General features: G+C 49.8%; 1 protein-coding gene across 1 annotated transcript; it reads left to right on the plus strand.

Moving 5' to 3' along the window:
- The first annotated feature begins 8,249 nt into the window (after nt 1-8,249).
- Nucleotides 8,250-11,522, plus strand: LOC123119651 (protein IMPAIRED IN BABA-INDUCED STERILITY 1). The gene is made up of 5 exons (XM_044539515.1): nt 8,250-9,056; nt 9,148-9,435; nt 9,522-10,745; nt 10,878-11,013; nt 11,117-11,522. Exons 1-5 carry the CDS (start codon nt 8,727-8,729, stop codon nt 11,140-11,142), a joined length of 2,004 nt encoding a protein of 667 aa, XP_044395450.1. The 5' UTR covers nt 8,250-8,726; the 3' UTR covers nt 11,143-11,522.
- The last annotated feature ends 850 nt before the right edge of the window (nt 11,523-12,372 follow it).

The following is a 12,372-nucleotide window of genomic DNA, read 5'->3' on the forward strand; positions in this document are numbered from 1 at the left end:
GCCGCTCTTGCCCACTCCTTCTGGAGGCTCAGGTCGCCCCCGTTCACATTGTGACTACTGCAACAATGATGGTCATATTGAGTCCCAGTGCTACACAAAGCAAAAACACCTGTGCAAGGCGCGATCATCCTCCTCAGGGACTTCGTCGCACGCACACTCTGGTTGGGGCTGGCCCTCGCCGCCGTGATTCTCAGGGTCTTTGGGAGTTGGACTGGCTTCATGTTCCTTCTGCTGCCACCACCATCGCCAGTCCCTCCGCTACTGTCGCCTCTGTTACTGGTTCCTTCAAGCAGTGGCATCATCGACTTGGTCATCTGTGTGGTTCTCAGTTATCGTCTTTAGTTCGTCGAGGTCTTTTGGGGTCTGTCTCAGGAGATGTCTCTTTAGAGTGTCAGGGTTGTCGTCTTGGCAAGCAGATTCAGTTACCATATTCCCATAGTGAGTCAGTGTCTAAGCGTCCTTTCGATTTAGTCCATTCTGATGTATGGGGTCCGGCTCCTTTCGCTTCGAAAGGTGGTCATAAATACTATATTATTTTCATCGATGATTTTTCTCGTTAGACATGGCTTTATTTCATGACTTCACGTAGTGAGGTGTTGTCTATTTATAAGCGTTTTGCTGCCATGGTTCATACTCAGTTCTCTTCACCTATTCGTGTTTTTCGTGCTGACTCCGCTGGTGAGTATATCTCTAAGATGTTGCGTGGTGTCCTTGCTGAGCAGGGTACTCTTGCCCAGTTCTCTTGTCCTGGTGCTCATGCTCAGAATGGCGTGTCTGAGCGCAAGCATCGTCACCTTCTTGAGACGGCTCGTGCTATGATGATCGCCGCCTCTCTTCCGCCTCATTTTTGGGCCGAGGCTATCTCCACTTCCGTCTATCTCATCAACCTTCAGCCATCTGCTGCTTTGCAGGGTGGTGTTCCTTTTGAGTGTTTGTTTGATCGTTCTCCCGATTATTCGATGCTTCGCTTGTTTGGTTGTGTTTGCTATGTTCTTCTTGCCCCTCGCGAATGCACCAAACTGACCGCTCAGTCTGTTGAGTGTGTCTTCTTAGGCTACAGTGATGAGCATAAGGGCTATCGTTGTTGGGATCCTGTCGGTCGTCGGATGCGTATCTCTCGAGACGTGACTTTTGATGAGTCCCGTCCTTTTTACCCACGCCCATCTTCCTCGTTTTTTTCAGTGGAGGATATCTCTTTCCTCACTTTTCCTGACTCTCCTATCACTCCCGTCGCGCCTGTGCCTATTCGTTCCGCTCCCTCTGTTTCTCCACCCCTCGTCGATTCGCCGCCACCATCTTCCCCGGTCTCCTCACCTAGCATGTCACCGGATTCTCCACCTTCATCTCCGGTGACTTCTTCGTCGCCACCCCCTGATTCTACCTTGGCGATTCCTCCTTCTCTTGTTCCATCTCTTCCTCAGCATTACACTCGTCGTTCACGACCTGTGGATGCTTCCTTGGATGAGTCGTCCTCTTCCTCTCAGCCTACTTATGGCTTGCGTTCTCGTCCTCATCCGCCTATTGATCGCTTTGGATTTCCCACCGCTGGTGCTGCTGTTCTTGAGCCGACTTCTTACCGTCAGGCTGTTGTTCATCCTGAATGGCAGTTTGCGATGGCAGAGGAGATTGCTGCTCTTGAACGCACTGGTACCTGGGATCTTGTTTCTCTTCCTCCCGGAGTCCGTCCCATCACTTGTAAGTGGGTCTACAAGGTTAAGACTCGCTCCGATGGTTCTCTTGAGTGTCACAAAGCTCGTCTCGTGGCTCGTGGTTTTCAGCAGGAGCATGGTCGTGATTATGACGAGACTTTTGCTCCTGTGGCCCATATGACCACTATTCGTACACTTCTTGCTGTTGCCTCTGCACGCCACTGGTCTATATCTCAGCTTGATGTTAAGAATGCCTTTCTTAATGGTGAACTGCGTGAGGAGGTGTACATGCAGCCACCACCTGGGTATTCTGTTCCTGATGGCATGGTGTGTCGTCTTCGTCGCTCTCTCTATGGCCTTAAGCAAGCCCCTCGCGCCTGGTTTGAGCGTTTTGCTTCTGTGGTCACTACTGCTGGTTTTTCAGCCAGTGCTCATGATCCCGCATTGTTTATTCACCTTTCTCCTCGTGGCCGGACTCTTCTTCTTCTCTATGTTGATGATATGGTCATCACTAGGGATGACCCCGAGTATATTGCCTTTGTAAAGGCCCGTCTTAGTGAGCAGTTTCTTATGTCTGATCTTGGACCTCTTCGCTACTTTCTTGGGATTGAAGTCTCTTCTACCTCTGATGGCTTTTTTATATCCCAGGAAAAGTATATCCAGGATCTTCTTGCTCGTGCTGCTCTTTCTGACGAGCGCACTGTTGAGACTCCTATGGAGCTCAATGTTCACCTTCGTGCTACTAATGGTGATCCTCTCCCTGATCCGACGCGTTATCGTCATCTCGTTGGCAGTCTTGTCTATCTAGCTGTCACTCATCCGGACATCTCTTATCCGGTTCATATTCTGAGTCCGTTTGTCTCTGCTCCCACATCGGTTCATTATAGTCATCTCCTTCGTGTTCTCCGATATCTTCGGGGCACGATCTCTCACCGTCTCTTCTTTCCTAGCTCCAGTTCTTTACAGCTTCAGGCCTATGCGGATGCTACGTGGGCTAGTGATCCTTCTGATCGCTGTTCACTTTCTGCTTACTGTGTTTTTCTTGACGGTTCTCTCATTGCCTGGAAGACGAAGAAACAGATTGCAGTTTCCCGTTTGAGTGCTGAGGCTGAGTTGCGAGCTATGGCTCTTTTGACGGCAGAGGTGACTTGGTTACGGTGGTTACTTCAGGATTTTGGTGTTTCTGTCACTACACCGACTATGCTCTTATCTGACAGTACAGGTGCTATTAGCATTGCGCGCGATCCTGTGAAGCATGAGCTCACCAAGCATATTGGTGTTGATGCTTTCTATGTGCGCGCTGCTGTGCAGGATCAGGTTATTGCTCTTCAGTATGTGCCTTCCGAGTCACAGTTGGCGGATTTCCTGACGAAGGCCCAGACTAGAGCGCAACATGGCTTTTATCTCTCCAAACTCAGTGTTGTTCCTCCACTATGAGTTTGAGGGGGGGTGTTAGAGTTATAATATAGGTCATGTACCCCTTTGTATTTATCCCGTTGTATAAGGGGTTTCCTGCATATGTTCCACACCTGTACATGTATATATATATATCGGCCTATGGCCTCATGGGAATACAAGTTGCTTATTCCTAACAGAGGTAACCTGTGCTAATACCTCTGCTATCTTCAAGAATGCTTGGTGGCAGTATCGGAATTACCTGAAGAAAACATACTTCACCGGCAAAGAAACTCATCAAATTCCTTATGTTCTCCTGAGACACATTTACTGGACGATGACTGGGAACGCCTTGTTCTGTACTCGTCCCGAACCAAGAATGTGGTAAGGTCTATGAGCTCATTTTCTATTTTTAAGTACTATATTCTTGCGTCTTACTGTACTCTGTTCATGTAGAACAAGTCCCTAAACCTGAAGAACAACTGTTCTAATTTAAGATTCCATTGCTATCATAGTTCAAAAAAGCGCTAGGCGTTAATTGTGCGTTTTGTCACCGCCTTGCGCTTTACTGACCAAAGCGCATGCTTATGCGCAGTTATGCACAGATTAAGCATAGTTATGCGCAATGCGTTTCGCCAACGCCTAGAGCCTAGGTGCGCTTAAGCGCTCGCTTAGGCGCGCCTTTTTTAACTATGATTGCCATCGTGCACACTGCTTTGCTCTTGTATCACTGTATTTACTCATACAAACTTATTTTTAAATTGAAGGATCCAATCGAAACTGCAATGGCACAGCAGGTATGTTCACACATGTTTCTTTCACAGGCTTGCTCTTATCAATAGCTCTGTTGATTTCAATTTCAATTGTGTATACAGTTGACTTCTCATATCATGCACATTACTAGCATCATAACATAGCCAATAGTGTTGTTGTACATGTAGACCCGTGGCACCCATCTGAAATCTTGTTGTGCCGTGTAGTTTCCCATGCTTTGTATTCTTTCATTGTTGCTTTGTCTTGAACTGATATGATTTGAACCGTGTCTCTATTTTGATTTGGCAAGACAATGCAGTGACCATAGGACATAGATATATGTTTGTTTGATGCTTTTATTATGTACTAGTACTTGGCAATAGAAGACTTGGTAGTTTAATCCTGTCCACCTTACTAATGAACTGGTTCACCGAAATGAGTTTCATATACTAGTACATGCTAAACTGTTATGTGTCTGCTTGTTTCTTCTTTTAGAATGCTGACAGAATATTGGGGAAGAGTGCCTTATTAAGCAATGGTAAAGGAAGTAATGCAGATAAGGTTCAGGATAGTGACACATCCTTGTTGGTCTCCAACAAAGCTGATAAAACGGCTAAGGAAGACTATCTCGAAGACAGTGAGACAACCCCAAAGTCCTGTCTTGGTTTAGTGTTGGAGTTACTGGCCACTACCGCTTGCACAACCTATTCAAACTCACTGTCTGAATCAGTTCGGTTTCTTGAGTCTCAACTACAAGCTGAAAGACATCGATCAGCTGTGCTGCGACAAGAAGCGGAAGGACTGTGGAAGTCCCTGGAGCATTCAGATGCATACTTTCTGGTGCAACAGCAAGCGTTGGAGGATTTTAGCGCCAAACAGGACAAAGCTAATAAGCTTGCTAAGCTTATTGCCAGCATGGTCGATACCACGTTTCTTGAGCTCTTTTGAAGTTGTTTCAGTTATGCTCTTGTTTTGTTGCCGCATTTATTTGCACTGGTGGGCAATTTTGACGGCCAGTGTATGTAATATTTTGCTTTGTTCCCTATATTTTCACTGGTGGCGAACTTTGATGCCCGGTGGATGTAATATGTGTAATAGCGGTAATAGGCTAGCGTTAATTGCTTGCTTATTTATTTCCTTATTGTATTGTTTAGTTGTTTGCTTGTAGTCACTGCAGTTCTTTTTCTGTGTTTTTCTAGTGGCCACAATAACCTATTTTTGGAAACAAGGCCAAAATAATCATGGCAACACACGGGCCGTTGTAACCATGGGCCTCCTGCGGGCCGTATGATCCATGCGCCTTCTACGGGTCGTAGGATCCATGGTCCTTCTACGGGCCGTAGGATCCATTGGCCTTCTATACGGGTCGTACGATCCATGGGCCTTCTACGGGCCGTATGATCCATGGGCCTTTTACGGGCCGTACGATCCATGGGCCTTCTACGGGGCGTATCATCATTTCGCCAATCATGGGTCGTACTATTCATGGACAATAACGGCCCGTTTATCGGCCGTATTTGATAACTCTATGAAAACAGCCCAACGGGTTTTTTTCGACATGAAAACGGCCCAACGTATTAACGGGCCACAAACGGGCCGACTGTAACCACAGACTGAATTTGGCCCACAAGCAGAAAATGACCGTAACGGGCCGTAAGTAACCAAATGCTGAAAATGAGCCCAAGAATAAATGGGCCCTGAGAAGGCCGAAAGATATCATGGGCTGGAAACGGCCCAACGGATTAATGGGCGTTAATGGTGTAAAGTGATACACTGTTCATTACGGGCCAGTTTTACCACGGGTCGTTAAGGGGCCGAGGGTTACTAAGGGCCTCATATGGGCCGAAAGACGTCATGGGCCATACATGGGCCGAAAGTTAAAACGGACTGGAATTATATTGGACGGCCCAGATGACGCTACTGAGCCTAATTCGGATAGGCCGTAAATGGGCCCTGGGATAGCGGGCTGTAAATGGGCTATATGCGAACAGGCCGGTAACAGGCTTGCCGTGGGCCAGCCCGCCACCGTTTGACCAAGTCAAACAGGCCGGCCTTTTCACAGGAATGGGCCTCTGTTGGGCCGTGCCACGTGTCGACGTATCATAAACGCTTTGGGTCCAATGAGTGGATGACATCTGTCCCAACGGTGAGCCGACACGTGTTTCCTCCAGCCAATGATGATTTTACATGTGGAAAATTCCCATTGGTCGGGGCTATTAACGGGTTATCGGATCCAAAACCGGACCCGATAGCTTAACGGCGTTCCGTTACGGTGGATGCCACGTGTCGGTCACCCTTGACGAAAGCACTTCTGTGACGCGCGATTTGTCGTCAAGGAAGTGGACACTTCCGTGATGATAATTTTGATAATGTCATGGAACACTTCTACGACAGCACAGGTATGACTATCTTGATTCTGTCATAAATTTGTCACGGATGTACATGCATGACAGAAAACATGACCTACTGTGACAAACACGCATCATCATGGAAGTGTATTTTTTTGTAGTGGTGGCTCACAGATTACTATAACAACAGTTGCAGGTACAGGTAATGTGATGATCATGACGTGAGAGCGATGTTTACTTGTTTTGAAGTTCTTCTTCTTCTTCGTCGATCTTGGGATAGGTTCCTAGTCGGCAGCCTGGACTAGTAGGGTGGATGTCATTTGAGCTTTTGTTTGTGTTACATCCATAGTCGGATGTTGTTCTCATGTATGATGCTTGATCTATTCATGTGGCATTGTATGCTTTTTGGTGAGTGCATCAAGCTTGCAAAGTGTGCTACTTGATGTTTGCTGTTTTCTGAGACTTAGTGATTTTTGCCAAGTCTGTAACTGTTACATTATGTTACCATGTTAACTTGATGCTACCATCAATTTCATGCATAATCTGGAGATGCCTAGTTGACATGTTTTGATGTCCATATTATGCTCTATCATGCCATGCCATTTGCTGCCTCATATATGTCCTGTAGCATATGTTTGCATTGCCATGAAAATGCCTAAATGATGTTCCAGTTTTCTGTTAACTTCATGATGACATGTTGTGAGCTTGTTATTAATTAATCTATGCCTCGTTTGGAGATGCTCCAGTTACATGATTTGAAGTATGCTATGAATAATTTGTCCACATGCCAAGTTTGTTAATTTTGGACTTCATATGACCTCTGTTCCCAGCTTGTAAACATGTCTACTTGTTGCTGTTCCTGCCATGTTCACTAAATTTCACAAAGTTGAGACCTCCGCCATCGCCGTCGCCATGAATGAGTCGCGCGGGAGAAACTGAATAGGGGATTTGAAGGACGAAACGGCGGGCGCGTGACCTAATACACGGGCGCGGAAACGGCCGTCACCCTCCGTCTAATGGCATCCGTCAGCCCGCGCCACGTAGACCCGACAGGTGGGTCCCACCTGTCGGTTTCGCTGTTTATGCGGCCAAATCAGCCCGTCAGTGCTCCGCGTTACCGATTAGTCTCAGAGTTGGTGGTTTTCTGTGACCTGGCTCAAATCCGGTACTGACCTGTTACCCTAGCCCCAAGTGTGGTGGTTTTGGATAAATAACTCTCTAGAAGTACACACAGTTAATATTACATTCAAGGTAAATTTCGGAAGAAAAATTCAAGCCATGCATTCATGATTAAAGAGAATATAAAGGGGTACTGCAGATTTGATGGTCATCAAAACAACAAATTCCACCAACAAAAATTGGATCAGAACTCAACTGTTCCTTGGACGATCTTGTCATAAATTTTCTTACCTGCTATAATGTCCACATGTGCAATAGTCAAGCATCCCCCGAGCAAACACGCCACCTTCCAAGTCCCATGAAAATGGTGGGGCAGCAACATTGTGAGCACATACAAAGACCAAAAGGGGAAAGAAAAAATAAACAAGACCAGCTAAAGTGCTGAACCATCACTTTCTAATTCTTTGTGGTTGATTAACAGATGGTGATCACATGATGCCACCATGTTTCTCCCAAACAGACCAGCACTTATAATTAATTATCACTGCTATTAACCTAGTAGGGTGCTAATTAAATCCGTTAGCCACGCTGATTCAATTTTGAGCGCACGGTGCAAGAAAGTGGAGACCGGGAGAAAACCGGGTAGGCCAGCGTAGGGTTTAAATACAAACGGCTAGTACACGCATGCATCGCCACCTACACTTCCCTGGCGACATAATGCAATCACATGAACATTTCCCGCCCAAAACCCGGACACCACGTTCCTATACTTGCATGCACATCGATTCTTTGACTTCCCACAGTAACCTTATAGTAGTAACTAAATAATAATGGAGGTACATTTTTATGCGAAAAAAAAACAGAGAAAATTATACATACATGTAGTAAGACACTAGTTTTGTTTCTGGATCAGTTGCACCTGTTCTTACTTCCTCCCTGAGAGGCTGAGAATATAAGAGAGGTTGGTGCACTTAACCAGGGAGGGAGACAAGCTTTTGGCTATCTTTAGCATGGTGTGATAGGAAAGAGAAAAACACACACCAGAAGTGCAATTTCTCCCTCTCCATGTCCCTCCCCATTTTTATCTTCTCCTGGCTCAAGGCCAGCGCAAGGAATTAAAGCAAAAGGGGGGATAGACAGACCGAGGAGGACGAGGAGGAAGAAGAGGAGAAAGCCCAATTAAAGGCAGCTGCAGCAAGGCTGGCCCTGGTGGTGGTGGTGGTAATCTAGATTTCCTTTCTATCTTTAGGAGGAGGAGGGTGGCCGCTTTGGATTTGCGCATTTGCATTGCTCGTGCCCTGTGGAGAGGAAGCAGAGGAGACAGGGCAGGAGGAGGAGGAGGAGGAAGAAGGTGGGGGAGCCAAAGCAGAGGAGCCCTCCCCTGTTTCTTGCTCCTCCCCCTGGTTGGTTCTTGCTCCTCCCCTCGCCTCTTTGTTTCTTTCTTGGTCGACGGCACGGAGCCATGGGGTGCGCCGTGTCCAAGGGGGCGTCGCTAGGGTCGCCGGGGTACGAGGTGTCGTCGGCGTCGGGGCACGAGGTGGTGTCCGGGAGCGCGTCGGCCTCGGCGTCCGCGGCGGTGTGGAGCAGGCCTAGGGATGGGGAGGGTGACGAGGACAAGGGCGCCGCGCGCGGCAACGCCGTCGGTGGCACGGCGCGGCCGGGGAACCTGCACCGGTACATCGAGTGCGAGCAGGTGGCGGCCGGGTGGCCAGCGTGGCTCAGCGCCGTGGCCGCCGAGGCCGTGCAGGGCTGGGTCCCCCTCAAGGCCGAGAACTTCGAGAAGCTCGAGAAGGCAAGCGCCCGCTCCTAGCTCCTCTCGCGGCAATTAGAAAGAAAGAAAGAAAGAAAGCTCATCAATGGCGGGTTGTTGTTGGTGGGTGCAGATCGGGCAGGGCACGTACAGCAGCGTGTTCCGCGCGCGTAGCCTTGAGACGGGCCGCCTGGTGGCGCTCAAGAAGGTGCGGTTCGACAGCGTGGAGCCGGAGAGCGTGCGGTTCATGGCGCGGGAGATTATCGTCCTCCGCCGGCTGCAGGGCCACCCCAACGTGATCGGCCTCCATGGCCTCATCACCTCCCGCTCCTCCGCCTGCATCTACCTCGTCTTCGAGTACATGGAGCACGACCTCGCCGGACTCGCCTCCTCCCCCGACCTCTCCTTCTCCGAGCCCCAGGTAGGCACATTGCATTTCATTGCCTTGTTATCATCACCACAACGGCATCCATCATATTAATTGATGAATTTGGATGCTGCCGGCAGATCAAGTGCTACATGCGGCAGCTGCTGGCGGGGCTGGAGCACTGCCACGCGCGCGGGGTGATGCACCGGGACATCAAGTGCGCCAACCTGCTGGTGAGCAGCGACGGCGTGCTCAAGGTCGCCGACTTCGGCCTCGCCAACGTGTTCTCCACCTCGCCCACGCAGCAGCCGCTCACCAGCCGCGTCGTCACGCTCTGGTACCGCCCGCCGGAGCTCCTCCTGGGCGCCACCGCCTACGACCCCTCCGTCGACCTCTGGAGCGCCGGCTGCGTCTTCGCCGAGCTGCACGCGCGCCGCCCCGTCCTCCAGGGCCGCACCGAGGTGGAGCAGATCCACAAGATCTTCAAGCTCTGCGGCTCGCCGCCCGACGCCTACTGGCACCGCGCCGGGATGACGTCCAACGCCTCCGTCTTCCGCCCGCAGGCCCCCTACGAGAGCCGCCTCGCGGAGACCTTCGGCTCCGCCATGCCCGACGCTGCCTTCCGCCTCCTCGGCGCCCTCCTCTCCGTCGAGCCCGCAGCCCGCGGCACAGCCTCCACCGCCCTCGCCTCCGACTACTTCTCCACGGAGCCGTACGCATGCGAGCCGTCAAGCCTGCCCAAGTGCGCGCCAAACAAGGAGATGGACGCCAAGTTCCGGGAAGACTCCAGGAGGAGGAACAACGCGCCGCCGCCGGCGAAGCGGCTGTCAAGGGCGCACAAGAGCATGCAGGACACCAGCCAGAGGCATCACAGCCACGTCCACGCCGAGGAGTCGCTCCCCATGGAAGTCGACGGCGGCCTGCGGCCCGAGCCGGCGACGGTTAGCAACGATGCCCCGCAGCCGGAGCCGCCGTGCACTAGGCAGATGCCCGGCAGCTGCCAGGAGGAGGAGGACGCGCCGGCGCCGGCGCCGGCGCGGCTCCCCGACCACCTCGCTCTCTCGGGCGGCCCCGTGCAGCTCGCCGCGTCCACCGGCTTCGCTTGGGCCAAGAAGCCCAGAGTGCCGGACGCGGCGACGACCAAGAGGAGCGCCTCCAGGGGACCAAGGAGTACCACCACCCACGGAGGCGACGCGGCAAGCGCAAGAACGACGGCCGGCGCCACCACAGGTCCATACGAGGCGGAGAAGCAGGAGATGATCAAGCAGTGGGCGCAGGTCGCAGAGGCGTTCACCTCATCCGAAGCCTACAACAGCAGGTCCACCAGGGAGCCATTGGACGCCAAGCAGCTCAAGACCAGCAAGGTCAGTCACACTCGCACGCTCACCATCCTACTCCACACAGCAACCCACACCAAAATCTCTTGCAAACACATGGTTGTTTTGTTTTGATCATCTGGAGCTGACGAGCTGTCTCATTTTCCCTGGTTTCATCAGAAGCACAAGGGGAAGATGCAGAGGGTGGACTACTCAGGGCCGTTGCTGTCGGAGACGCGGCGCGTCGACGAGTTCCTGCAGAGCCACGAGCAGCGGATCCGGCGAGCCGGCCGCCGCCGGTCGTGGTTCCACAAAGGTGATCGATCGAACACCCCACACAATGAAATGCATGCCTGCAGGCTAACCAATTCCTCTGAAACCGCCATTGCTAACCTCATTCTTCTTCTTTTTGTCGACAGGACAAAAGAGGGAGCAGCAGCACTGAGACTGAGACCGAGGGAGAGGCACGCACGCCATGATCACACATGCTAGACCCCGTGTAGAAGGCTCGAATTTTTCCCCTTTGACTCTTGCGGCAATTGACTGTTTGCTGCGAAATTCCTACGTTTCAAACGGAATGGTTACCATGCATTCAGTTCAGGCTTCTGTATAGCAAGATTGTATAGAGCTGCAGATCACAATAACGCATCTATGCACTGTAGCTTCCACTTCTTGTCACCTCCCATCTCCTGCATTCTTCCATCGCTAGCTCAGCCGGTTGTGCCTTGCTAATGCCCTCTTATTTTTGAAGAAACGATAAAAAAAACACGCCGTGCTGATGCCTGGGAATTGAGGCCAATGCTGCACTGGTTTGTGCTTTGCTCACTTCATTGCTGTTGTTGGTAAGGCAGAACATCTGACTCTGTTTTCCCTTTTCTTTTCTTGTACACAATGGAGGTAGGTACTACTCCCCGTCTTATTCCTGGACTAGTACACAGAATCAAATCTTACTAGAGAAAATCATTGCAAACACGTAAATAAGACATCAATGTGGAAATCATCTTCTGCTCGGGATAATCAACAATCATGCACTAAACCAAAGACTGGGTCTAGCTTTCAAATTTGGTTGACCATAATTTGTTGCCTTGTCAATTCCTTTTACGAAAATTGCTCTTAGCCGTAACGAACCTAGTCAAAAAGATATCAGAGGGAATTTTTTTTGTCTTGAGTGGAACTGCAAAGGTAACATCAAATATAAAGGAGTATTAAAAAGGGATTGAAGATTTACGATGTGCTCACCTGTTCATGAACTGGCCGATGTGAAGTCACGAGGCCTGTGCTCCATTTAGATGTCTATGTACTGGATGGATCCCTAATTCCCTATTGAATTGGGCTGGAATACTAATTCAGCAAAGAAAAGAAAATGAGCATGAATACGAGTTCGCTTGTTTGGTTGTTCACTTAATTGGCTCAAAATGGAATTAATCCTAGCGAGGATTCGATACCAAATCCTGTTTACGTGAGTATGAAGATTATGCTTTGTCCTATATGCCTCAAAACAAAATATGTACAGTCCATGACTACAATTGAATAATTATTTAGGAATTGAAAATAAAGTTTAATTCTGAAATGCATCACCACGGCAAAAAAAAAATGTTCACACAACAACAATAATCCTCTTGTGACAACAAAGCACAAATTCTTGCATGACATCAACTCTTAACACTAGTTCATA

The sequence above is a fragment of the Triticum aestivum genome, chromosome 5D, assembly GCF_018294505.1.
Source record: "Triticum aestivum cultivar Chinese Spring chromosome 5D, IWGSC CS RefSeq v2.1, whole genome shotgun sequence".
NCBI classification, from domain to species: Eukaryota; Viridiplantae; Streptophyta; class Magnoliopsida; order Poales; family Poaceae; genus Triticum; species Triticum aestivum.